The sequence below is a fragment of the Anser brachyrhynchus genome, assembly GCF_964034855.1.
Source record: "Anser brachyrhynchus genome assembly, chromosome: 12".
Lineage (NCBI taxonomy): Eukaryota > Metazoa > Chordata > Aves > Anseriformes > Anatidae > Anser > Anser brachyrhynchus.
In genome coordinates, this window is record NC_137707.1 from 20580652 (window position 1) to 20607974 (window position 27323).

Below are 27323 nucleotides of genomic sequence, written 5' to 3' on the forward strand. Positions count from 1 at the left end.
CCAGTTCTCTTGACTATAACATATCAACCCTCTCGCTAACATCCTTAACCTCTGCCCCTAGAAAACTAATCATCTCTCTTGTTAGCTCAGTCCCTTTTAGAGATGGCAGCGCACAAAGCGCACCAACACTTCTCTACCGTAAGTAGAGAAGTGATGCTTCTCTCTACTTGGTTTGTTCCACAGCTTCCACACTGATTTGTGTTGTACAATTCAATCTTCTGAATCACCCTTAATGACATCTATTATCTAAAATCCATTGGGCACCGCTACTTCACTTCATCCCTTAATTACACCACCTCTCTCTTTTCATACCTGCTCTTATACTTACCCAGTCACTGCCCTTAATGTCATCCTATTTCTCCTGTGCTAAGCTTCCAAAGTACTCATCCTGCAATGCATGCAGCTGGCTCTGTCCTCCTGCCGAACCGCTGAGAGTGCTCGTAAGGAGTGTTTTCTTGCCTCCTTTCCTCAAACAAAAGCAATCCTTAGATTATAACGTAGAGTAGAGGAAGGTGCTATGGGTTAAACTGCCATAGGAGGTTCTACCAATTCAATTTGGATTTAGATACACTGTTTGTACAGAGATGAGTTTGGAATTTTGATGTTCAAATGTGCCTAAGGTTAGTTAAGAGTTGAATTTACACTGAGAGTCAATGGGCCTTTTGAAAATCTGAGCTTTTTGAGCCAGTATGTCAATAGACATTTTCTTTGGGGTGGAGAATATTCCTGTTCAACGCTGTGCATGGGGGTTAATCACAATAAAGTTAGATTTTTGTAGTATATTAGTATATTTTATAACAATGCAACAGTAAGCCATTCATCAAGTCACAATGAAACACATTTAAGTTTTCTAGAAGCTTCCCATTCATGTGACACTGAATTCTTAACTATTCATAATAGTAAAAACAAATGAAAGCCCTTTCAAACAGCAGATGCTGTACAAAGAGAGTTGGTTATTTAGAGCAGGAGTGATTTGGCAGACCTAGTATTGTTTGAGTGCTGTCTCACATAAAAGGTAATTTAGAAGTCATATTTTTTATAATTTTTCTGTAGGTCCTCCTCCTCCCCCACCTGAATGGATTTAAACTCAGAATATAGACCCATTGATTCTTCTGGCTTCAAGGATCAGGAGGAGGTTAATTAGGGGCTGATAAAAGTTCTCTAGGGCAGGGGTCATGTCTTTGTATGTATTTGTACCATGGCTAATGCAGTGTCTCCCAGAGCCTACAGGGGCTGTAAGGTTTTTCCATAATGTAAATAATATTAAATTGCAGTTTAGGAAGTATAAAAATGGTCTGATGGCAATTTAAAAATCTTTACATTTTTAAGAGCTGTTTTCCCAATTTCTGGGGAAAGCTGAATGCAGAAAAATTGTTGTTTTCTGATTTTGATTCCTTTAGAGAATTTTCATCAGTGAAAGAGCTCTCTCGTACTGACATAAGTATAATCTCAGACTTAGCAGGGATCCTTCTGGGCTCTGTAGAGTCCCATGGATCAAACCATCATGCAGAAAGAAATGCTTATGACTCTTCCGGGTGTTTGGATCTTTTTTTCTCATTGGAGCCAAGATGTGTGAGGTGAATGTATCACAGAATCACGCAGTGGCTGAGGTTGGCAGGGACTTCTGGAGGCCATCTGGTCCAACCCACCTGCCCAAGCAGGGACACCCAGAGCAGGTTGCCCAGGAGGCTTTTGAAGATCTTCAGTGAGGGAGACTTCACAACGACTGTGGTTGTATGCACCTGAAAAAGTGAGTACATCTCTCTGCTTACCCTGATGGGAGGGGGGTTTGAATTGTTAACCTGGAGGTTGTATGGAAGACCTATCCCTGACTCTTCTCCTTGGCAAATCATCATCTGCATTTTGCAAACCATTGAGGGGATGAGGATCACATTGATGGCACTCTGGCAACTCCTGTGGCATCTGTTAGGTGCAGGTATCACAGATATTATGACAGTGGTATGGGGAAGAGGAGGGATAGCATCAAACATCTTACCATAGATGTCTGGTGCCATTATTTCTTAGTGTTCCTGGTAACTCTCCGCAGAATCCAGAATTTATGTGCCCCTATAAAGGAACAACCAACGATCATCTGGCTTTTTATGAGAAGTCTTGATCTCCCCACCTTAAAGAGAAATAGGACAGCAAGAGAATCAAATGGTAACAAACAGTATAACATGATAAGTGGAAAGAATATATGCTTTTTTACAGCATTTAAATTCACTCTGACGATATTGCTAAAAACATTATTTCTATTAGCTGGCTATAGGTAAACTTGTATATTTCTGTTCATACAGGTTTGCAAAATTAAAAAAAGCAGTTAAATGATGAGTATTAAGAGCTGGAAAATGGTTTTCCAGATGCTGATACAAGCACATATTTGCAATCTCAAAAATGTAATTTGGTCTTTTAATCACCAAGAATTGGTGTCTGTCCCTGGTCTGCCAATCAACTTTATTCTTATTCTAGTGAATACTGACTTTCTTGTTGCTTTTTTCTCCATCCCTACCCTACAAATAGTTACCCAAGTAACTGATATTCTTTTGATTTTCTGCTAAGCTAGTTGTGTCTCCTCTTTCTTTAACTCCAATGCAAAAAAAATCCCGAAAAGTGAGAAGACCAACAATGCTCAACAAATCAGGGTAGAACCATCAGCTTTCTTCTATGACAATCCCCCAATTTTATTTTGTATGTCTTTACATGGAAATAGTGCAAGCTTTATTCCTCTCTGTCACCTTGTACTTTGTTCATTCCTGCAGTTTACAACATCTATGTTAAAACATCTATCTGCTAACAGAGCTTGAATGTTTTTGTAGTCTAGTGTGGAAAACGATGTGTCTGCACATCACTGATGGCATTTTCTGTTCCTGATACCTTCATGATTCATTCAGATTTCTTTGTTTTGATCCAGGCCAAAAAAATGATTATAGATTGTGTCCACTGGCAAATTTTGATTTCTTTCACACTTCCCTTGATACTTCTGAACGTGGCCAATACAAAGGGAGAAGACCTGTAGCCGGTCTGGCCAGCCACGTGCCCTCTAGGACTTTCCAAGATAATTGGTGAAAAATGTGGTGTCGGTCATGGCTTATTACTTAAATGCAAGCTGTATGTTTGTCTCTTCCTTTTTTTCTGTGCTATGGGGATTCTAGTAGGGTACAGGAAAGAAAATAAAAGTGGCATTTTCTACAGGAAATGGCCCTCACGAATATGTCTCCGCTAATAATTACAAAGCTGGTTTTATTTTGTTCAATGCACTGCCTCGGTTTTGGATCCATATCAAGAGCAGCATATGCTCTCCAAACTAAAATGTGTGCATATCTGATTTTTGACAAAAAAAATATTTAATTGATCACTTCCTACCCTTTCGCCCCCCCCATTCTCTTCCTGCCTTTTTTGCCCATTTCTTTACTAATTCCATAATATAGTATGCCCCCTAATATGAAAGAAATACGAATTAATTTAAATATAAAATATAAAGAATTAACCTTACAGCAAAACAGATAACAGAAAAAAAACAGCTAGTTTTTCTCTGTCTAGTGACAGCCTTCTCGTTTATTATCATTTTAACAAATTAAGTTGCAAAATTGGCATTATTTCAGAACTGTACAAAATGTAATGACTCCATGAAATATATTGAATTTTTCAAGTATTAAAAATCCCTTAATTTTTGAAAATGAATCACTGGCAATGATCCTTAAGAATCCAAAGGTTTTTTTGTGCCATTTCTATACTATGCCTGCACAAAATCTAATGGCATTTGCTGTGTTAATCCTGGATATTCCATTGTTTTGGTATTTGTACTCTATTAGTTAAATACAACATGTGTGAGAAAATCAAAGGGAAGAGATGTTGTTAAAATAGGAGAAAATATTTATCCCTTAGATATAAGAAATACTTGTCACCCAAAATAAATCTGGCTTAAACTCTTTAAGTCTTAAATCGAACAAGTTTGAAGTTAAAATAAATTCTTAGTCTTAAACCTCTCTCCCCCTACAAGTATATATTTATATACTGTGTGTGCATATAGTGTGTGCATGCATGTAAGGGCACAGCATGTACAAAAGATAAATTCCTCTAAACCTGAAAAAGAAAGAAAAATACATGTTTTTAAGCCAGTATCTGCATTCCTCTTCTGTCCTTTTGCTGTATCTGCATTCCTCTTCTGTCCTTTTGCTGTACCGCTGGATGTGAAGGGACACAAGTGCATGGGTAAGAAGCACGAGGCCAGCGGCCAGCACCAGCATAGCTGGTGGAGGTGTCACGGTGGTGACAGGGCATGAGCAGGGCATTTCAGGATCAGACCCGAGGTGGGGGATGCTGCTGCCAGACATTTTGGTGGGGTGGAAAGGAAGCCAGGGAGTCGGAGAGCCACAGGCTGGAGTCTCAGGAAGTCATTGTATGAGGTCATGATCACAAGTATTATAGCTCAGAGAATATGGGTACTTGTCAAAAAATGGGAAAGGTGCACAGACGCAGAAGCTGCTGCGTGAGTGTTCCCCCAAAGCTCGCCCTCCTCCGGTGTGGTTGTGCATCATGTTGTTTCAGCTGTCTCTGCACCATGTGCTAGAAAAACGGTGAAGTTGCTTTTGCCACCTCAGTGCATGCATGATAAAACTTGCCCATTTTTTGCAGAGTCTTTGCTGGCATTTTCTCTCCCCAAGAAACTCCAGAAGCATCCCCTGTTAACATGCCTTCCCAAGCACCACATCCATCCTCTTCTTTTGTGCGCCTTTGCCTGTCCTTCGAATACATCTGTGTCTTTGCCCTTCCAGAGAGTGCCCTTTTTTTTTTTGTTGGCAGCCCTTGCATAGGTGTAGTGTGTTGTGCTGCCTCTCGTCTTTGTCTCGCTCTATTCTCTTTCCTGCTGATGAGACCCATGTTGCTTTGGCAGAAAAGCTAAAATACAGTAGTTCATCAATCCAAAATCCACGATGATGCACTTGTCTGACAGTGGGGGTTTGGCTGAAGGTGATTTTGACTATGAGCCTGACTATTCCTTTCTCTTGACAGTAGAAAAGGACTGCAAGACTTTGTTTAATATAGATTTTGCAAAGTATTTTGATAAAAAGCAAGTCTTTATTGGTGGGCAGTTTAGAGAAATTGCTTGAATTGAGCAGCTACAGGGAACAGCACTGTTGCTGTCCTCATTTGGAAATGGTGAGTGCTCTGTGTCGTGTTCTTGGGGGATGCAGGAATTCCTAGCCCAGAAACAAAATGACTATTGCAAGAAATCACTAACCAGTGCCACCAGGGCTAGCATCCTGCAGCTTGTCCAGCACAGAGAGAGAGACGTGGCTGTAGCAGAAATGCCTGAGTCTTTTACGGATGAATCTGGAGAATCTCAAGTGGCATTATAGGGGCCAAAACTTCATCTGTTCTGGACATGGTAACAAAACACATCAGGATGGACTACAAGGAGTTTGAGAGGGAGCCTTTTCCCTCCTTCCCCTAACCCTCCATTCCAAAATTACTTAAAACATTGTTGAAATTCCAGTATTAAACCAAGCTGATATTGACCTTCTATATAAGAATTCCTCCTGCACCTTTTGATAACATAAAAGCTGATCTTAGTGTCTTTGTATAAAAATCTATGTTCCTTGCAATATTGAACACGATGGTCCTTGCCCTGGAGGCTTCTGCCCTTCACACTAGCAGCGCCTGTATACTGTCAGCTCTGAAATCATGGTAAATCATATGGAAGCCCTCTGGAATCACTTACTCTTAAATACGACCTTTTAAGATTATAAAGAAAAAAAAAATGAAATCAAATAATCCATTTGTAACTTCATCTGGAAAGGGTTGGAATCCGATAGAGAACAGATGCATAAAGACACTTGTGCACTCCTCATTGTGGGTAGTGATTTAGTGTGCCACGTTTCTAACCCTTTTACAGCCAACCGATGCCTAAAATCAAACCAAGCCATAGCAATAGCAGGCTAAACATCAAGGTAGGGAGGATGTCTGAGCATGCTATTGGCTGGGAGAGGAGCCCGCACTTCCCTTGAAGTTCCAACATCAAAGATAACGAGTAACTCTTTTCTCCATGTTCCAGTTCTGCACATCATCTGAGTATCCTTTGGCAGCAACAGTTGGCCCAAGCCTTGGAGCAGCAGCTGGTAAATCCAGAAGCAGAGCTGTGATGCCTGTGGCATCAGATGTACTGGAAACCCTTCTAAACTGTATTTTGAAGTTTCAGCATTTGTGTGGACCTAATTATAAGACACACATTTCATTCATAGACTGTGTATCTGATTATGCACGGTAGCATGGCTTATACCGGAGCTGAGCTGTTACTGGCTGCACTTTAAGGAGAGGATGTGGTTGGCAGCACGGGGCAACATTATATGGGTTTAGTCTGTGACCAGGCCAGAAGACTGAACTGCAGCTCACATGAGCTGTTCCTGGCTTATTCCTTGATTTGCTGAATGGTGTTGGACAAGTCACTTAACCCTCCGTGCAAAAGTGCTTCCGTGATTTAAGTGGCATTGCTGGTGTGTGCCTGAAGGGCTCCTGGGCACAGGCAGTTGCTCAGTACTTTGAAATCTCTGTCTACTCATGAATGCACACATCTGTGTATGTGCATTTGCATGTATCTTATACATTATGTGTGTATGTTTTATATATATATACACCTGCATTTACATATATGTGTATATACATACACATGTATTTTATATATATGGATGCATATGTGTCTTTGTGGATGCATGTGCAGAAGCTTTTATATACTACCATTTAATGCTGTATCATTGAGTTGTCACATACAATCTGACAAATATTTCAGCATTGTGAAGTGAGCTTCACTGATTCCAGATCTTGACTTCCAGAAATCATGGTCTGCTGGTACCTGAATGTACAGTCTTGGTCATTTTAAGGTTTCCTGTTTGTGTCAATGGATGCATGGGCACGTGTTGGTAGGGTGCTGGTGCAGCAGGTTCTTGTGAAGGCTGCATGTGATGGCTGTTGGAGGCTGCTCTGACACTGCCTTTAACAGTCTGGACATAATCATTTAATGTAATTGTTCAGTGCAGCAAAAAAAGCTAACGATTCCCTCTCTCCTGAGGATGCTAATATTAAAAAAAAAAAAAAAAAAAGTGTTTAACATTAGCAGTCCCTTAAGAGTGACCAGGAAATTGAAGGCAGCCTTAGCTGTGGAAGATGCTGGGATTTAACTTTGCAGTGTACAGGGGCCATGTGGTAAGGGACTGCTCGTAGCCCCCCCTTGAAGCCTCGGTACCACGGGATGGATTGTACCATCATCGTCTGTGCCTGTAAAACCCCTCACTGCGATGGACAGGGCTCACTGTCGTAGCAGTCAGGTGTTCTTGCAGCGAGAGTGAAATTGAAACTACAGCAAATCCCTGGAGAGCTTAAATAGTGTTGTTTTCCTGGAGCCAGGATGCCAGTGATGTCAGTAGATCACAGTAAAATGTGTTCGTTGGATCATTTAGATGGGAATCTTCAGAGTAATGCCTGGCAATTAGGTAACCATTAAATTTCAGTGAAAATTGTCAGCCTAACTGCTCCAGGTTCTGTTCAAAACCTTAGTCTGGTGCTTTAGCCATGTAAGGTTCAATGGCTCCACTCCTGTTACAGGTGTCAGTGAATAATAATAATAATAAAAAAATTGAATTGTGCAGTACTGAATCTGCCTAGAATTCGTATTATACATTTATAAAATAAACCCTAATGGCTTTTTGGAGTGGTTATGGTGTAGTCTGTCAATGTATATTAAGATTACTATGATAGCACATTGCCTTTATGATAAAAGCATGCAAATTAACACAGGAATCTGCAGGACTTTGCATATTTTCATGTAATTTAATACAAACAGGTCCAGATTTGTAGAATCACGTGCACAAAAATTGTGTGCGCACATTCTGTGTGTGCAGTTCTGCTCTTACCCAACAGAGTACGAGAGAGGAACAGCTTCCGTGGTCTGGATCTGCACTGTGGCTGGGAATCCGCGTGCCAAATGAAGCATGAGGTGACTTCTGATGGCCAAGTTAACCACTAGAAAGGTTTTTTTAATGGAAATTCTGTCACACCTTTAACTAGAGTACTGCTGCCAGGCATCACATCAATAATGCAAACTTTGGAAGATAATCTTGCAATTAAGTAGCCAAGAATTCTGAAGTATTTCTAGAAAGAAAAAAAAAAAAAAAGGAAAAAAAAAGAAAAAATGTAATCATTATGAATGGGGGGGAGCCATCAAATGAAATTTAATTTTGCATTCAGATTTATTACTATCTGTTCTCAGTGCTCAAATGCCTGTTTACTTGCAAAGGACAGTTTCTTTCCATAATGAATCATAGTAACACTTAAATTAAGCACAGTAAAAGAATGGTTAATGTCATAACACACTGACAATTTAACCTGGCCAATATTTTTATTGCCTTGTACAATAAACCTAACAGAGCACAACTTGCTTTTTGACTGGTGGAAAATCGGTTATGAACCACCAGGGAATGACCAATTTTTCAAATGCAGCCATTCAGTCACACTATAGCCACTAATACTTTTTTTTTCTGTACACTATTGCTGTTATAATCTTTTGAGGATATTTTATCACGGCAATAACCTCCTCAAAATCAGTCTTTACTGCAGTTAATGACTGGACAGCTGGAGCATTAACTGGCCTTGGCTTTGCCGCTAGCCATTAACTAACAAACCAGTTGTTATCCGCAGGTAACAACCAATTTCTTGTAGAATTTTCTTGATAAAGTGTCTCACTGGATAAAAGTTTGTTGTTTTTTTTTTTTCCTTCTTTCCTCAGCTAGGATCTAGCAGTCTTCTACTACGTAGAAGAAGGATCGCAGAGAAGTATCAGTAAGTAGTAATGTTGTGAAGGAAGTTAAATTATAAACCAAAATCCATGAAATGTTGATTGTTGGCTTCTGCCAGTGTTTCAGTAACATTAATGAAAGACTGCTCCGTCTTGCCTTGCTCACTCAGCGCAGCGCTTGGCCCTGAATGCACGAGTGGGCTCCGGGGCCGTGCTGCTGAGCGCTGTGAGGGACGGTCTGCTGCCTGCACTGGGGCATGGCACCACCATGGTCCCATGGGGGCACGGAAGCTCCTGGCCGCTCGGGCAGAGAGGTGAGCAAATGGGGACATTTGTTAGCCTGCCTTCTTCTGAGCACGTAGCGAATGAAGTCCTGAGATTAATTCTGTGTGTTTTATACTTAATAAAAGGGGTATTATTTTTGAGGGCCCTCATAAAATTTTAGCCTTTATGCTTGCCGTTTAAAGTTATGAAATGTTAACCTCTGTTTGGTTGTGATGCTGTTTTATAAGAAGGGTTAGCAGATGCAGATTCAATCAGTGCATTACCGAGGGGGCTTAAAGCAGAGATTCATGGCATTGTTAAATAGCAGCAGAATAAGGAAAATGTACAAATGAAACACCTGTAAAAAGCCAAGCTCTATCGTGCCATGAACAATGATGTTTCAAAACTGTTAATAGGCTTAATAGCAGTTTATTATTTTACCTTAACCCCTTTTAATACCTTGGTTTCTCCAGCTTTTATCTTGGACATACTGAGCTGTTAATATCACTTCTTACATTTTCCCCTCTAGGTATATTTTCCAGGAGTGACTGTGAAGAAAGAGAAATGCAGCCATGCATTTGTTTTTAAGAAGCGCAGAAGGCACTGTGCTCAAAAACCTTACCTGTCTGGGCTTTGGCATACGGCAGCTGTCTGAGCATCTACAGAAGTTGGAGAAGATTTCCAAAACCATAGGCAAAATTCCCCCATCAGCAGGAGTGTGGTCGGGGTGTCCAAGGGATCAGGATTCTCCGTGCAGCGTCTGACTTTGCCAGCTCTGTGTGTGGGCACCATGGCTTGCCCTTCCGTGTGGGTTTCTGCATATTTCCAGGTGTTTGCACAGGAGTCTTTTGCAAAACACTTCGTTGTCTACCAGAAGTAGAATTAATATCAACTTGAATTTCTAACTAGAGAGTCGATTTCAAACCATATTAGATTTTGAAATTAATTTAATCTGGAAAGACTTGGGGTATTCTTGGTAGCAAGGGCTTGTCTTGCACTTGAAACCCCTACATGTTTTGTGCACATGCAAGTGGTTCCCTTTCTCTTTGGTATATGCATGTAGCTGCCTAATGCTATTGGTGATTTCATTTGGACATTGATGTAAAAACAGAGTCCTTTCATTGCACGTGTACTAACTACCAATATTATTTGTGATTCAAGCATTTATAGCAATTTGAAATGATCCAATGATTTTTAAATCGTTCTTAATTTTGTAAGTCTACTCCTTTAATCTCTTTCAAATTACTGAAAATGTAAGGCATTCTAAACATTTCTGATCATTCTTCACAGCTTTGGCCCCATAAAGCCAGTCTTTCCAAATTTAAATACTTAAAAATTTGAAGTACTTCAATAAATTTAAATTGGCATATTCTGTGCATATCAATTGAGAATTATTAGAGCATTAGTGCCTAGGAGTGATGGCTGAGGGCATGCAAACCAGTTCATACATTGATTTTTAATGACTTTTTATTGATTCCATGCTTTTTAAACTTGATACCCTTAGGTTGCCTCTTACATGGAGTTAAGAGATTTGTGATGATACACTAAGTTTGGAAGAGGCATCTTTTTTCTCTTGCGCTTTTTGTTCTCTCCTTATGGCTTATTACTAAAACTTAGCTCAGATGCAAAGAGCAAATACACTCGATTTGTGGCTTTGGAAATGGTGATTGTGACTTTAACAGGATATGGCTCCTTGTGTTTCCCCAGCATATCTGTAGACAAGGTTTATATTCAAACCTTTAAGGGTCTCTCCTCCCCTCAGTATGTACACTGTGCTCACCAGCAGTGATGGATGCCCTGGCCCTGCACTGACAGGAGAAATAGGCCTCTTAGTTATTTTTTAATGTCAATCTTAATTCGTTGAGCCAAGATATTGTAGGTGTCATAAAGCACAAAGTGAAAATGTGCTTTAGTTCTTCTACATTTTGAAAACTATTCATTTATATTACAAAAGACCCACACCCTTGCTCTGTATCTCTTTTCACCGTATTTATTAACAGTCTGGTAATGACCTATTGAGCAGTCCATTGTCAGCGCAGTCTGCACTTTTGATAACAGCTATGGCTAGCGGGCACCATACTGCCATGGTGGTCATCCTTCTCTGGGGAAGGATGGAGACTGGGGATGGCATGCAGGCACAGAAGAAAGCGAGAGCTCCCCCAGCGTGGCTGCCCTGGGCTGCAGGGGTCTGTCTGTCTGGTGGCAGCTTGGGGACGTGCCTGCCCAGTGCAGCGGGGTGGCTCAGGGAAGCACCATGCTAAACCACTTATGCCACCACCCTTCCTTGGGTGTGAGACGTGCATTGTCCAGAGCTTTCCTATGTGGGTCATAAGAGGACAAGTGGGAATATTTCTAATAGATTAAATTCTTGTGGGTTTTCCTCAGTGCTTCCCTCTTGCTGCTTGGGCTGTGCTGTGTGAGCTTTTTTGGGAGGCGGTGATTCCAAACCTGGCTCGTAGGGAACCCTGTGCTCACGCTGCATTGCTGTGTGCCCATTGTTTGCAATGCCCTTGTTGAGGATCCTGCCAGGAAGGCTGGTCACTGTTGCACGCAGGTGTCCCTTTCCCCCTGCTAGGCACCATCCCTCTGGCTGCGGTTAAGGCACGTAGCAGTCTGAGAAGACATTAATTGCTGCTAACTGCAATGGATGCTTCTGTCTTTAGGCTTTGTTTAGGGCAAATTCCACTGCAATTGCATTGTTAGAAGCCATGGGTCTGTTAAAGTTGGAGTTATTAGGCCATGTGCTTTCCCTGTGTTGTCATGGTGGGAACACCACCAGAGTCGATGTCTGTGCTGGGCAGGGGAAGTGTTAAGTGGAGAATAAAAACAAGTCCAAATTCCCATTTGGAAACTGCATGCCTCAACAAATACCACTATTTGTAGCAAGTTATTAGCTTCTTGGTTGTAATTCTGTGTCTTTTCAAAAGGGAGGTGGAAAAAAGCATGTAAAAGAGATTTTTGATACTTCACGGTATATTGACTGAACAGCAGAAAGCTCCCCAGTCTGCCTGTTCCCCTTTACAGTTTGGTTGTGCTTGAGGTAACACTTCTTTCTTGTTTGCCACTTGATTCCCAGTGTCTCCCCATGGCAGCACCCTACACACCCCACAATGCAGGTGGATAACTTACCTTCACATTATAAATCTGAAATGTCCCTGTCTTTTTTGTCAGACCACCAATGGATGAGGGACCTGTAAAAAACAAAGAGAGAAAAAAAAAATCAAGCAAACCCCTCTCCTCCTTCCAAATAGGAATGTGATCTCTGCTGTGGCATTATGAGGGCTTGCTGGTGGGCATGAGCTGGTCTTCCTCCATGGGGTACGAAGGAAGGAGGGACGGCATGTCGTTGGGTGAGAGAGCAGCTATTTATATATTTATTTAGAAGCAACTCTGAGCAACAGCACGTTTACTAGCTTGGTTCATTTTTATGGATTTGATTTATTGCTTATTAAACCCAATGGAAATCTTCCCATTGTTTTCAGTTGGTTCTGGCTCAGAACTTCTTGGTGCTTGACAGTATTTAGTAGGAGCTGAAAGATCTGAACTTCTAAATCATGATATATAATGGTCTTCTGCAATGCCTGTGTCTTAATTATATACATAATCCCAATATTTGTTGAAGTGTATTTCTGGGTGAGCAGTTTCTACTTTGTTAATTTTTCACATGTATGGTGTTGTGAAACAGTTAAATAAAATATCATCAATATTGTATTTATCCCAAATGTGAAACTAAATATTGAGATCAGTTTTATCCAGTCATTAGTTTATGGATACTAAGCCCTCTGAGAAATGTCACAAATTCCCTTGATGTCCCTGAGCACTAAATTTAGCGTTTGGATCTTTGACTTTACGGAAGGATACATTAAAAACTGATACAGTCAGATGACTCCCTATGGGGTGTACATCTATGTTGGCTTTTACGTCACAGTTATTTCAGTCAAAATCTGGCAGTAAATTATTTTAACCAAAAGTTTTTTTTTCCTTTTTTTTTTTTTTCCACTGGGGTATGCCAAGCACTTTTCATAAGCATGCAGCATCTTTTCAGATGATAGCAGATCAACCGTTTCAGCTCCTCCAGTGTGGCTGATATATGCATGTATATCTGAGGGGTATTTGTGCAGCTATACGTAGACCTCCACGCACCTTTGGATGGTGGCACATGGTGGATGTGTGTTGTAGGAGCTGATGTCTTCAATAGTACCGAGGATTCCCAAAGCCAAAGTATTTTGTGGTACTGTTTGCATTTTTAGCAAAGATCAATGAGATCATGTTTGTGTCTTTTATGCTGACTTTCTAAAGATATTCTAGTAGTTGTATCTTCCCTCAGGAATCTTTAGAGAATCTGTGGATTTCAAGTCACTATTATAAAATAATACAGGACAATGAATTTGTAAGCACTGTTACCTGTCCTAGAAAGCAGATTCTGAGAGGAATTATTTTATCCTTATAATTTAATGTATCATGTAATGAAAATTAATCTATGTAATTCAAATTCAGACATTAAAACAAGTTAAAGGGGTCAGTATATACAATAAATTTCTCTTTGCCAATTTACTCAGTTAATTTAGACATTGCCTTTTCACTTTAACTCATTAAAACTTTCTTGCCAAGTTTACTTATCTGTGTTAAGGGTACAATTAATATTATAATTTTTAATTATCCACTTGGCTTTATCAGAGCCAAAGTGTTTCCTTAAGTATGGATATCAAAATAGAGCCTATATTTTTTAGGAAAGTGAAGCTCTGCAACTTCACTAATTCCTTAATAACACAAATATTTATATTTCCTTCTCCTTACTATTTATACATCAATAGTTGTGTTGTTTTGTTTTATTTTATAACCCTAACATAATATAGTACTGAAAGCTATGTTTTGTACTACTTAATTCTGTACCACTCATTCTGATTTATGGCATCATTTTGTTTCCAGCTCACTCCTTATCTTCAAAAGGCTTGATCCAAAACTCATCAAATTCAGAGGAACAGATCCCAGTGGGCTTTAGATTAGTCTAGTAGGGTGAAATTGTGGACTTCATGAAGTTTGCGTTACATGTGCAGATATTCACTAGTAAGATTACTTGATAGATTTCTAATTCAGCTTCTTCTGTGTAGGACCAAGTTCTTGAAAATCCTGGCCAAGCACTTGAAATTTAAGAGACCATTTTAGTTGCATATATTCATCCAGTTTCTTACTATGACATTTGAGAATACATTTATTTGCCAGTTTGATTTTATCATCATTGTGGAGGACTCATGTTTCTAATTTCTTCTACAGGCTCTTGAATTGTTAATGTTAACTCCTACTGAACCCAACTTTGTTTTCTAATGGAGGGACAGCATTCTGAACTTGTGTTGATGCTGAGCTATTAAAAAGACGTTTTTCAGGAATGACAGTCATAATAAAGTACAGCTCATCAAAAAGGGATGGAAAAACAATGCAGAAGACATCCGCTAAATAATAGTATAATATATTTATCTTGTTATTTCTTAGTTATAGATGTACAGAGTGATAGATACAGAATTATGAAATTGATTTAAGTTCTTCAGTGAAGTAGTAGCTGTTTTGTCACCTTCATTGCTCTGTCTTTTCCTTTGCACTGGACACTCTCAGACTGTAACACCCTGGACATATTTTCCATTATATATCAACTAGAACATTCCTGTTTTTGCCATTTACCACATAATTCCTGGTATTCTGCCCAGTTATGTATATAGACCACTGCACACAAAATTATTTTTATTAAATAAATACAGAAGTGAGTTAATATGAAATGACTGTAACAGATACTACTAGATAATCATGTACGCTACAAGCTACCTTAAAATGCATTTTTGATATATGGCTGCAGTGTCTGATACATAGCTATTGTGCAGCTGATTAGCTGTGCTGAGAAATTACTCATTCCCTTGTATTAACTACACTGTTTAACTACACCGTTTCCACCAATCAGTATGAAGTATGCCAACTTTGTTTAGCCTGTGCACTTGTGCAATGATGAACAAGTAATGCATAAAACAAACCCTCCTACCTAATCAAACATTCCTCAGAGATTTGAAAACAGAAACAAAGGGTAAATCCATTCATAGATTATAATGGTAAAACAAAATAAAGTTTGACATATGTATATGGAAACTATGAACACATGATGTGAATAATTTTTTTAAACAACAACATGTTTGAATTATTAATAAATGCAAAAAATATGTTTTAACACAATATGGAACAATTGGAAGGATATATTTCTTTAGAATCACAACGGTCAGGAAAGATCTCTATTGAATACAAACACTATACATTTTTTCCCCTTTTTGGTTTGCATTTTAGCTTTTTCAAATGTCTATGTTATTGTGAAACACTGCCATGGTTATAGCTGGGAGAAGTTTCCCTTTTAGATCCTTGAGCGTGTGGTACAAATTTAATTCTCTGAGTACATAACAAATGAAGTTCGTTAACCTTCAGGGTGTGAAACCCATTTTTCTCTTCTCATCCTAGGGTGTTAGGTGTTGAGGACAGCTGATGAGCAATTCTCTAGAGAGGACTGAACTGTTATCCAGGCAAGGGCTTATATTTAATTTTGCCATATATCCTGGTTTCCAGGTTATTTGATTTTAAGATAATTGATGGATCCCTTTATGGGTATATTTTTTCTTAGTCATCAAGAGAGCTCAAAATATTTGATAAGAGTTACTTTATTGGAGAGTAGTTAATATTGACAGGATGAGATACCAGAAAGTTTTGTTTGTTTGTTTGTTTTTCTTTACTTTTTCTCCTTTCTCTTCAGATTTGAGCAAACACAGTGCTTGCAAGTTTCATGGGGGCTATGATGACCACTGTGGTCATTTTCACTGTTGGCTGCACATTGTTTGGAGGCCTACATTCTGCCCGTCTCTACAATTCTTATTGACTTTAGTGTCTTCTGTGTGAGCAGATAATGTACAAAACACTCATCAATTTAAACACCATATATAAATAAAATCCTAAATTGAAACCATCACAAACAAGTCAGAGTAAAGACAACAGCGTCTTTAACGTTGAACCCTTAGAGGAAACAATGTGAGTGAACAACGCCAGCTTTAACTTTGAATTCCCACTTGTGTGTTGGCTTGTACCCCAACCTTCACATTAATCAGAAGCTTTTCTGCATTTTATCTCCTCATTTACAAAAAATCTTTGCTGAAAGGTTATATAAAACTCATTATTTACCTGAGTGACCAGGAATGCTCTCAAAGTGCCATTCCAAGCTCTCGGGTGAATGCTTATTTATAGTTTTTTAATAGGCACACATTACCTGATGGATTTGACTCTTTTTGAACCAGTTCCTGTCTATTGGTTAAATACAGATTGATAACTTGTTCTTAAAAAGATTATTATTATCCAGATAAGCTCATCACCTTTGGATTTCTAAAGTGGTGATTAGTTTTAGCTTCCAAAGGTTTATTCAATATTTTCACTAGTGTAACTGAAATTTTACCCAGTGGGCCATATTCTGGAAATGAATTACAGCATGGCAAAGCTTGCAAAATCTGGAGTGCAGAAGTAACACAAACCTGTTTACACAAAGAAGATGTGCCTCAAACCTATTTAGCTGCTCATGTATTGACTAGTCCAAGCACACGGTATAGAGGCGGGAAAAGGGTGTAGCACGTTTTAAAATGCCTGTGAGCTTGGAAACATAGTGTTAGGGATATTTTGATGCCTAAAAAGACATAACAAGGCTTATTCACACCTCTGTGCAATTTGTGCAGTCTTTGAGCTTCACTGGTTTTGCTTGGTGTATCAGTCTGCTTTTGAGCATTTGCTTCTGGCTTAAATTACAGTAGAAACAGAAAAACAAAACCCAGAAAACATCTCTGCACGTTTTTTCCAAATGTATTTTGGCAGTGGGAACTCAGAGGACCCCTGCTAGCTACCTCTGCAAGGATGGCAAGTTACCCCATGCAGCGTCTCCCACTCATTGTGAAGTGAGATCAGTCCTGTCTCAGCCTTGTTAGCTCTATGGGCAATGCTTGCTTGGCATAGCTCCAGCACACGCGCATCTCAGACTTCTCACCCACCTCTGCAGCTTTTAGCACATCTGTAGGATTTCAGAATGACGAGTCCTGGCTAAAGAGGTGTAAAACAACATGGCCATACATGCTCATGCCTTGTGATCCTTGAGGGCTCTTCCAGTTTGTAATTTATATCTTAAAATGACACTCTTAAATAGCATCTGTTAAAGTTTAAATCCAACATTTATATGAAATGGGAAAAAAAAAAGAGAAAAGAGGACTAAACTGAAAAATTCCTAGGAAATAGGTAGTTTGTTTGAATTCTCTGGGGCTTTCATATGATTCCTAGCAGGCTTGAAAAATTGGAGCTGCCTTTTGTGGCTTTGTTGTTTTTGTTATTGCTTATTTGTGGGGTGTGAGAATAATACCTGAGTTTTTTTTTTTTTTTTTTTTTTTGGCTTTCTTCCCTTACACTTGCCACTTTTTCTACAATCACTTATTTTATTTTTATCTTGGAAGTTTCAGTTCTGTTCACAATTTTTCTCCTCCTTGGGGTAGAGATAAGTGGTGAGAAGGAGTGGTAGTGAATACTCAACAGAGAAAGTGGCTTTCTCATCTTTTCAAGTAGAACAAGTTTTCAATCTGAAGAAAACACCCACATTTTTTATTTTTTTTACTTCCAGGTTGTTTCAGAGAGCTGGCTTACCTTCAAATTCATCTGATTATACATTGATTATTTACAGAAAAAAAAAAAGACAAAAAAAAAAGACCTAAGTTGCTGATGTAAAATTAATTAGTAGCTGGAAAAAGCTTTTTGGTTAGGTGAGAAAATTGCAAATAAATACCGAAAACCTTAAAGCCTTTTGAAGTTAGCAGAGAGAAAGGAAATAATAAAGGTCATAGTGCTGTTGTTGTTTGACATCACCTTTGTTGTTGTAAAAATTTTGTGGAAGTTTCTATCTTAAGCATTTAAAGTATTATCTTTTAGGAAACCAGTTTAGCTTTTGGTTAAGAAATCCTTAAAATACTGTTTAAAATGATGTAAGCAAAAATAATTATACTCTTTGCTTCCCTCTGCTGGCTGTGCAGACAGAGCTAATTTGTTTCAAGTCATGTGACCCTCTGACTCTAAGCAGGTATGTTGATTTTAACAGTATTCATTTCAAGCATGGATAGGAAAAGGTGGGAAATAGCTATATATGAACAGAATTATGGAAGCAGAGAGAATTTTGAGAGAAACAATAAGTCTTTATTTATGAGGCTTTAAATTATTAAAAACATATTTGTTATTAAGGAAGGTCCCTTTAACCTCTGCTGAACTCATATTCTGGACTGGTTTAGGTGAAGACAGGAGAGTCATATTCATTTTCTTTGAAGAAAGGCCAGGTGCTGAGGTATAGCAACAATATTTTGGCAGGAAAATGGCAAATCAAATCCAACTGTCCAAAAGGGCTGGATACGAGCAGAGCTGAACAAATCTTTCTGTGTACACACATCATTCAGGTGCTTTGCATTACACAGAGAGCTCTCCACTTCATCAGTTTTCAGATGTTCTGCTCTGCACTAGTGTCACATTGTATTGATGTATATTTTTCAAATACATATCATAGGCACTGCAATCCTTTGTCCTGCTCCCAGAGCCTCCGCAGCTCCCTGGGGACATTACCTATGTCACTTTCAAGTGTCCCATCTTCTGTGAGGAGGTGAGATAGTCCTCTCTGGGGGGACAGAGCAGGTGGAGTGGTGCCTCCCTCTGGGAAGTTATTTGTCATGCTCTCCGGCATTGTTTTTAGTAGATGTTTATGGTCCAGTGACAGCATACCTGGAAAGACAGGTAAGATCCCCCCACAGTCCATTCCCAACCCACTTTCCCTTCCCACCCCTTTTCCCACAGGTGCCCAGCCTGCTTCCTTTGGGCATGGATTTGATGGAGGCTGTGGGGATGGAGAAGGTGAAGGGAAGCCTGTGAGCTTCTACTGCAGCTTGGAATTAATACCTGGTGTTTGGGGTAAGGGTACAATGAACAAATGGACATAAATCATGGCTTTCAGGCCTGTGTAGTAATGCCAGTGTAGCAGTTAATAAGAGTTATAGGATTACTATTATTATTATTATTATTTTTAATAAGAACCTGCTATGTGTGTCCCTGGGGCTAGCTGGGAGGTGGTGGTGAGGGGCCTGGGGCACATCATACTGGCTGGGCCTCCACCACTGCTGCGGCTCCCCTCCTGCTGGCTGGGGACAGGTGCTGCATTTTGGCTCTGCAGGATGAGGAACGCTGTATTCTGAGGCAAAGCTGTGGGTAAGCTCTGCCCCGAACCCCACTGCCTCTCAATCCTCTCCCTCTCCAGGTGGGCAGGGCTGTGGTGGCATTTCTTGGCTGCCATCTCTTGTGGCCATGGCAGTGAGGTGCTGCTGCCAATTGCCATGAGGCTCTGCTGGTGGGGACAGCCCTTGCACCCACAGCCTGGCATGGCCCATCTTGGGGACACAAACATGGCCAGCAGGAAAGATCTTGGCTGGGGCAGCCACCCCTGGAACTGCCTGGGGCCCGGGAGGCTGCAGATGGCACTGGGGTGACTGCTGAGGTAAAGGGGGGAGGCACCATCTTTGAGGCGCCGCCTCATGGCGCAGCCTGTGTGGGGAAGCACTGAGGAGCATCACATTCAGCAGGGGAACGTTTGGGGAAGCCTCCCAAAAATGACTTGTGGTCTGCTATGGATCTCTGATCTTTGAGATCCTCACAAAACGTCCCGGGCCTCCTTCAGCCTGAGTCACAAAACTGGTGAAGACAGGGTGTTTCTGTCTAGACACTGGCACCTACCTAATCAGCTGCAGATGAAGCAATATCAACAAACTTTTAACAAATGATAAACACAGTGCTCCTTGCTGTTGGTACCCAGTGCAAGGTATTTACCAACCTGGCGTAGCCCAGTCCCTGCATACGCTGCTTACAGGTGACCAATGTAGATGGGGAAAGTAGCACTGGTGTAATGGCCTTAATTACTGTACCATGGGGCTTAAACAGTGAAATGGTAGTTTAAAAGGTAAGACATAAACGTTTTCAGCAGATCATCAAAATTATTCTTTATCTGTTTGCTTTAGGCATTAAGCTGCAAACTTTCTGATAGAACAAAGGCTTCAATGTGGTGAGGAGAGGTGGTTGTGGGGGTGACCAGGAGGGCACCCGTGGGCTGAGGTGGGTGTGCGGGCCAAGGGAGAGGCTGTGGGGAACTGGTGGGCAGTTGGGAAGGCTGTGTGTAACCGGCAGAGGAAAAAGTGGTAGTGGGGTGTCACCGGCAGGGAATATTGGTGTTCATCAATAGGGGAAAGCATCCTGAGTGCTGGGGAGAGCCATGAGGTTATGATCATTACAAGCCTATGGCTTGCTGTGATCTTTGGGACCAGGATGGAAAGAAAAGGGAGAAGTTTAAGGAAAGTGTTGAAAAGTGGAATACTGGTTAGATTAGTTGGATAAAAAGAAATTCTTACCCCCCCAAAATATTCCTGGATCTGATCTCAGAGATAAGATCAAAGAAAATCACCTTTAAATAGCTCCTGAAGAGGTCTGACATCCTGAGACAGGTTATGTGTGAGTTTTCTGCAAGAGCTAGCTCAGTGCCAATGCACTTTAAAGATGAAGTGCAGCTATTATTTTGGATATTTTTTCCAGTACTTTCCCCTCTTGGTCAATCATAATTCCTAGTGATTATAGCTGGAAAAGTACACCTGCTGTACTAATCCCATGTAAGTTTAAATGCTAAAGTTTAAATCCTGGAGCAACAGTTGTCTCCTGATCTTCTATATTGTCCTTGTATTTGGGCTTACTGCACCTTTCATTCTTGCTCTTTCAGAGGATTTCTGAGTCCTTGTTTTGCTGAATGGGAGATAGTCACAGAATTATGTCCTGGATAGGGTTATAAAAGCTGTGTCTTTATTCTGGAAGCAGAATTTGTTCGATTCCACTAGGTGGATCTATTGAGAATATTGTTCACTATTTAATCTAAAAAAATCTCTCTTGCTTTGGGAAAGAAAAAAGACAAAACTTTATTTTTTATCATTTTACATAGTTTCTTATGTTCAATAGAAATACATAGGTGACTACTTTTGTCCATAGAAACTTCCAATGCCATGTACCAGTCTGTTGGTCTCAGTAATACTTTGATGAACCATTTCTCTTCATTCCAGTTTCACCTTTGTTTTGAAAAGGAGAAGGATCAGTGCTGCCGTGACTATGAGAGGGAGCTGTGCCTCCATACTGCCCCTGCTTTAGATACTGCTTCTGTTGCGCATCTTCCAGGTGCCCATTTTGTACTTTATTTTTGACCATTTTTTGGTGTCTGTGATTTGATTAATTGTTGCAATGACTTTGTGACAAAAAGTGGCCAATATTGAAGCCTAGCTTCATTATATGCTTTTAGTTGACCCATGCAACTTGATTGTGACACCAGGCTCAGTGATAGTTGACTGCTATAATTGAGGATGCAAATTTGTCTCCTAGAAATGTGGTTGGTGTCTTTTTCTTTTTTTTTTTTCTTTTTTTTTTTTTTTCTACAAATTCTGATGACCTCTACCTTTGAATCCCTGTGATGATGATATATACAATCTTTGCTGATCAAACTTGTATTTTGACTGTGGACCCTGGGAAATAGCTTGTTCTCAAATGGGTTCTGCCTCTGGTCTGTTTAGAAAGCTGGAATCTCACAGTCCTTTTTTCCAGGAAGCTTTCTTACACAATCTGTACAAGTGGGAAAACCTCCGTCCACCTTGTCAGTTTGCTGGGGTTGTGCCCAGGAAACTCCTATGTTTTTAACAGGCATTTTGGAAGGTGTTTCCCTTTTTCCTGTGAAAGTGTTTTACTTATGTCTTCTTGAACCATGCTGCAGCGACTTTCTTGCTGGATGACTTGTATTTTCAGTGGCTCAGACTGCCACGTAGATCGCACCACCTGTTCCAGAGTTTGCTGCAATATCTACTCTAAGTTTTCTGAAATTCCTTATTTAAAGTCCCCACTATTAGGTGATTCCTTTTATGAGTATTTCCTTATCAATATTAAAGACTTGATGTTCTGCTCTTCTTTGGAAAAGAGACCCCCTCCTAAAGGTATTAAGTTTTCAATGGTCTTCTGCAGCCTTTGTTAAAAGAATGCCCAGTTGCCTATCATCTCTCTTTAGGAAGGAAATGCTGATCACACTTTTTAAGAACAAAGGCAGGATTATTCCTCAGTCCTTCCTCATAAAGCAAAAAACTTATAAATATTTAAATATATAAAGCTAACATTTCTCCCCCACCCGTTGTGTAAATTAGTATATGACCACTTGTATTTTGCTGCTTCCATGTATAAAGCTTCATAAAATACTCCTCCCACCTCTCCTCCCACCTAGGCTTTTTGTTGTATTCATCAGACTTGTGAGATTTGTGATTTTCTTCCTTTTTGTTTATGTCTGTCCAAAATAAGTACTTCTGAAATCCTGTAATTTCACAAAGGTGGAAATCACAAGGAATAACAATGTTGCCTGCCCAAAAACCTCAGCTCTCATTTCCTGTCATCCTCCTTTTTGAAGTTTGACAAGTCTGTATCTGATAGCTTCCATTGCCTGAGAAGGTGCTCCCTGTTCTCTGAGACAGTGCAAGGACCTTGCAGAGTAAGGCAAACAATGGACATTTCTTCTGCTCTTTCCTTCTTTCACCTGTAGTGTTTTTGCCAAGGTAAAGCACTAGTATAGTCCTGCCTACTTGTAGAAGAGGCACAGAAGAGGATAAAATCAACCAAAGAAGTAGGAGAAGTAGCTGGGGACAGTGAAGCCTCTGCAATTGAGAGGACATGAAGGCTCTGAAGAGAAAAGACCTTTCTTTGGATGCAAAAAGAGAAAAAGGGAACAACATTGAGATGAGGGGGAGGAATACTGGAGGACACTACAGAAGTGCTGATGGTATTGGGGAATATTAGGAATTCTGAGCAAGGCTGGGGCAAAGCCTCCCTGAGCTCATGTCTGAGATCTTCTGAATCCCATCTATCCAGTTGACATTGCTTAGGAGGCAAAACCTGTGACTGAGTCAATAAAATTTGGGGGGTATTTGTCTTTAGGAATGTACTCAGCTCACAAACTTACATTGTCTCTTCAGGCTCCATTTTAGGGAAGGGTTGGCCATCCCAACCCAAATAATCATGCCTAACTTGTCCTGGGGAAAAGAATTTTGATTGGTTTTGTTAATAGCATCCTCCCGTGATATCACCATTGCCTGCATAGTAGCCTCCTCTTCCAGATTTTGAGAAGCTTTTGCTTGATATGCTCTTCCTGTAGAGTTGAGTTGGATGATCATCTGCTGACTAGGAAAATAAAATTGACAGGGCGTTCACCAGTGGTGGACCAGTGCTGACAGCTCTGCCATCAGCTTAGTGAGGGTTTAGAACTTAATCTCAGCTTCCTGGGAGGTGTTTCCTAATCTCTGTCCACTGGCAAGTTTCTGGAGGGAAATTTGTTCTCTCCAGAAAAAAAAAAAAAGGAGAGGAGAAATTAATTTTTGCAAGAATTAGAGTCAAAGTCCTTGTCCTCACTCTTTGTTTTCACTCCGTTCCACTGTCATTAAAAGAGCATCATGCACTTTTGCCAAAGGAACAGGAAATCCCAATGAGATGTCTAAAGCTCCTCTGCTGTCAGTGCTGTTTCACCTATCTCTAGCCAATATTCTTATCTTTGTTTCAGGAAGAAGAACCATGGGGTTTTCCTGAGCTCTCATTCTTCTGTAACTCTTTGTGTGGTGCTCTCAAATCTCATGGCTGACAGTGATTCCAGGTGTCTGATTTGGCCCTTGCTTCTGAAATGCCATCACCTCCTATATAGTTTGTATCGTGAAGCCCTAGGTCATGGAAATCATAAAGTGAAATCTGATATTAAAACAAAAAGGTACAGCTTATTCTTTTATGAGACAGCTAATAATGTTCAGCCTTGACAGGGTTAAAAGGCAACATCCATTTCCCCATTATCTTGTTTAAAAAGTGCCTTTTTTAAAGTCCATATGGCGACTTCCTTTCGACCTGCTTTCCCATCCTCGTCTCTTTGTCAGGGCTGTCACTTATAAAGAATCACTTGACTTACAATAACAAGTTCAAAAGAAGACAGAATATAATCAGTTGATCCACGAAGAATTGAAATAAAGAACACCCCCACTGCTCCAGTTATCATTCCCATAGAGATAGTGATATTATTGATGTGATTGCTATGCTAATTTCTATAGAAAAAACTTGTATTTTGGAATTTGTTCAAAGAGAATTTCAGACACATCAAATTGGAAAATGCAGAGTGAATTCCTAAACTTTTTAGTATAGGCATGGGAATCTTTTTTTTTTTTTTTTTTTTTTTTTAACATTGAATAGCTCTGAACAACTATTTATAAACTTCAAGTGAAGTCAATTGGAAAAAAATCTTGCTCATTTTGGAGTTATTATAGAAAGTTAATTTACTGCAGTTCCAGAAAAAAAAAGAAAAGGAAAAAAAGAACTCATACAGTACCTATAGGGTTATTAATATCATCCCTATAACCTGCAAGTGGTATTGGACCACAGAATCCAGAAATAGAGGCTAGGGATTATAAAAGATGGGTGCGTTTAAGTCCACTGTTTAGGAAGAGCTAATTAATCTATACCCCTTCCTCTGCAATTCCATAGTCCCTCTGAGAATTGCCACAGACATAAACTTTTTTTTTTTTTTTTCCTTGGACTCCTATTTTAACTAGAAGGTTTCAGCTTGTGATGTTATGCTTTTTATGTAGTAAACTGATTTAAAATGTATGCCAGTCATCTTCAGGGAACTCATTTCAGTCAAGATGAAACTAGTCTTACCTGAATCAATGTTTTAAGTGTCCCTGTGGCTCGGCATTTTGAATAATCAATCTGTCTCCATCGCTTCTTAATCATGCGCATCACAGTCTTTTTTATTTGTCAATCCTTTCGGATCCTGGCTTTTTGTTATTAACATGCCCCTAATGTCACATGCAAGCCTTTTCTTTAAAACAAGCTGCTCATTGGTGTATTTTGATACTTTTTATTATTACTAAATCTTTTTTCCCATAATTACACCACAATCATTATATAATCCCATAACAAAGAGTCTATTGAGGCACCATGCTTTTGTCAACTATGGGACACAGAATCCATAATTGCATTATTCAGCTTCTCTCCCCCCCCCCCCCCCCCCGCCTTGTAGAAACACAACCTATTTCACCAGTCACATTTGCACCTTGTTTGCTTGGTTATATATTATTTACTAAATCGTTGCCCTGCGGATAAACCTTGTAAAGTTGCTTTAAAAAAGTTATTTGTTTGATAATTAAGTCCTGAAAACCCATCGTTTAATGATTATTCCGAACCCATAAGGCAGAGAACCTCCATGACGTTTTTCTCTAAGTTTAATTACCGTATGCTAATTTCCTTGCCTACTACGTGATTAATTAAAATCATATTTTCATAATCATTTGGCACTAGTATTGTTTTAGAATTATCATGATCCCCTAAATAGTGTATGTAAATAAAGTCGGTTCTAATGGAAAGAATCAAAATGCAACGCTGAGGACCTTTATGTGTTTGTATGCATGCGATTGGCAACATAACTGGCTTATTTACATTAAATACGCCACAAGGTTACAGTGCAGATCAACGTCACTTTATCGCTGATTACTTCTCTTAAACGCCGGAGCGGTGACTGATGCTCCGGTCCCCCCGTCCACCGAGGTTTCCCCGGGAGTTTTTTTTGGGAGAAGCGGACTTTGCATAGTTTCGGGAGCAGGTAAGAGGGGCGCTTTGTGGAGCCCGCCGCTGCCCCCGGGGGCTCGGCGGCGCTGGCGGGGCGCGGGCAGGGGCGGCGGGGGCTGCGCGGGAGCTGCGCGGCCGCGGGGGTTGCGCGGGGGCTGCGCGGGGCTGCGCGGGCAGCGGCGCTGGCCGGGGGGCTGCGGAGCGGCGCGGGCTCCTCGGGGTGTTTACACAGGCTCAAGGTCACGACCAAGCCGCGCCGTGTTAAATGGTTTCTTAGTTGCTAGACAGGGAGAAAAAATGGACGATCACAGCCCATTCTTTGTAGATTATTATATCAAGGGTTCAGCTTTTGGCTCATCAAAGCTAAATGCCGCAAGACCTATCTAGTTGCTGTGAATTATGCCAAGACGACAATGGAGTGCTTTTTTAATGGTACAATGCATTTCACCTACCAGATAGGGGGAGTCCACGCTGAGAGATGGGGATGTCTTGTGATGTTGGGTGATCAGTATCAATGAAGGGGGTTATTCTGAAAAGAGACAGATTAAAATAAAGCGCTCTTTGCTCGGGATGTGCTGGAAGCAGTTGGGAGGGCTACCCGGAGCGGGCGGCCGCGGCAGCCCCGCGCCGCACTTTTCCCCCTCCGCACAAGAAAATGATCAAGTCAATCATGTGGACATGCTTCATTATTCATTGAACACAATCTTTTACAACGCTCCGTTTACGTGCGGGAGTTTCTTCTACGCTTTGCTTTAAATTTTAAGGTAAGAAAGACAAAGGTAAAAAGGGGGTTTTGGAGGATCCGGGAGGCTCCCGCGAGCCATCAAAGAGGCTCCAAAGTCAGTCCGGAGTGTGGTTTATTTTTTTTTTTATTTCTTTTTAATCAGCGCAACGGGGCCTGCGTTTTCCACCGTGATTAAAAAAATACAGTATAATTAAATATCCATAGCAGTGACGTTTGCAAGCAGGGCTGTCAGGGGAAAAGCAGAAAATAATGAAAGGAGCGGAGAAGCCATTGAATGGCGCTATAGAACTTAGCCTGAAGAAAACCCTCCGTTTTTCCTCTTTCTCTCTCGTTTCTTTTAAAACCGTTACTTTACAAAAAAGGAGCGGGCGGGCGAAACGAGGCGACGGGAGGCGAGAGCCGGCGGCGGCCGCGACACCGGCTGGGGGCTGCCCGCCCGCCGGCCCCAGCCCGCACAGACGCTGCCCTTAACTTGCCCAGAAACTTTTTGTTTTAAAGGCTTGCTGCGGAGCAAACTTTGCCGAAGTGACTTTAACCGCGGCCCCCCCTCCCCCCTCTTTCCCCCCCCGTCGGAGGATCCCGGCTAATCGGGGTGTAATTTGTAAACTCCCCCCCCCCCTTCGTTTCTTTTTTTTTTTTTTTTTTAATCAAAGTTAGCTGATGCATACCATGTGTCAAACTTGTGAGATTCAAGTGCCTAAGAGACCTGCCATTTTGTGCTCTAATCGACCTCTTATGAATAGGAGCCGTGCATAATGCTGCGAGGAGCGTTGTGACATTCAAGTA

At 40.6% G+C, this 27323-nt stretch overlaps 2 protein-coding genes and 1 long non-coding RNA gene across 29 annotated transcripts in view; 2 read left to right on the forward strand and 1 right to left on the reverse strand.

Annotated features, from left to right (window-relative positions):
• The window catches only part of LOC308176511, a 48740-nt gene extending 47349 nt beyond the window's left edge, over nt 1-1391 (forward strand). The window contains exon 5 of the long non-coding RNA XR_013938295.1: nt 1-1391. This exon is cut by the window's left edge and continues 1103 nt beyond it. This is a non-coding gene — a long non-coding RNA (uncharacterized lncRNA).
• A 6592-nt stretch (nt 1392-7983) lies between these two features.
• LOC308176502 (uncharacterized protein) lies at nt 7984-27299 on the reverse strand. Of its 4 annotated transcripts, XM_080552298.1 has the most exons (4): nt 18707-20713; nt 12182-12243; nt 9675-9919; nt 7984-8145 (listed from the first exon to the last, which is right to left on the reverse strand). In XM_080552298.1, exons 1-4 carry the CDS (start codon nt 18894-18896, stop codon nt 8118-8120), a joined length of 525 nt encoding a protein of 174 aa, XP_080408424.1. In that variant the 5' UTR covers nt 18897-20713; the 3' UTR covers nt 7984-8117. The 4 variants fall into 4 exon arrangements, 1 of the variants encoding a protein (XP_080408424.1); XR_013938286.1 differs by lacking the exons at nt 7984-8145; nt 18707-20713 and adding an exon at nt 26245-26364 and having other exon boundaries at nt 9797-9919; XR_013938287.1 differs by lacking the exons at nt 7984-8145; nt 9675-9919; nt 18707-20713 and adding exons at nt 26245-26321; nt 27206-27299 and having other exon boundaries at nt 12210-12243.
• Nucleotides 25331-27323, forward strand: part of ZNF536 (zinc finger protein 536) — a 346438-nt gene continuing 344445 nt past the window's right edge. For 14 of the 24 annotated variants that reach the window (XM_080552238.1, XM_080552251.1, XM_080552254.1 and 11 more), the window contains exon 1: nt 26343-26556. The gene's annotated coding sequence lies outside the window, so the exon portion shown is untranslated. Of the gene's footprint in view, nt 25827-26342; nt 26557-27242; nt 27321-27323 lie in introns of those variants that run through there. The other 10 variants (XM_080552264.1, XM_080552260.1, XM_080552242.1 and 7 more) reach the window with 4 other exon arrangements.

What these genes read in the sequence shown, in the direction of transcription:
- LOC308176502 (XM_080552298.1), bottom strand. Translation starts at nt 18,896, where the DNA reads ATGGACTGTGGGGGGATCTTACCTGTCTTTCCAGGTATGCTGTCACTG. An exon ending in GACACTTGAAAGTGACATAG is followed by an intron (nt 12,244 to 18,706) that starts GTAATGTCCCCA and finishes TGTTTTTTACAG; the next exon opens with GTCCCTCATCCATTGGTGGT. An exon ending in TTCAGATTTATAATGTGAAG is followed by an intron (nt 9,920 to 12,181) that starts GTAAGTTATCCA and finishes TACTTCTGGTAG; the next exon opens with ACAACGAAGTGTTTTGCAAA.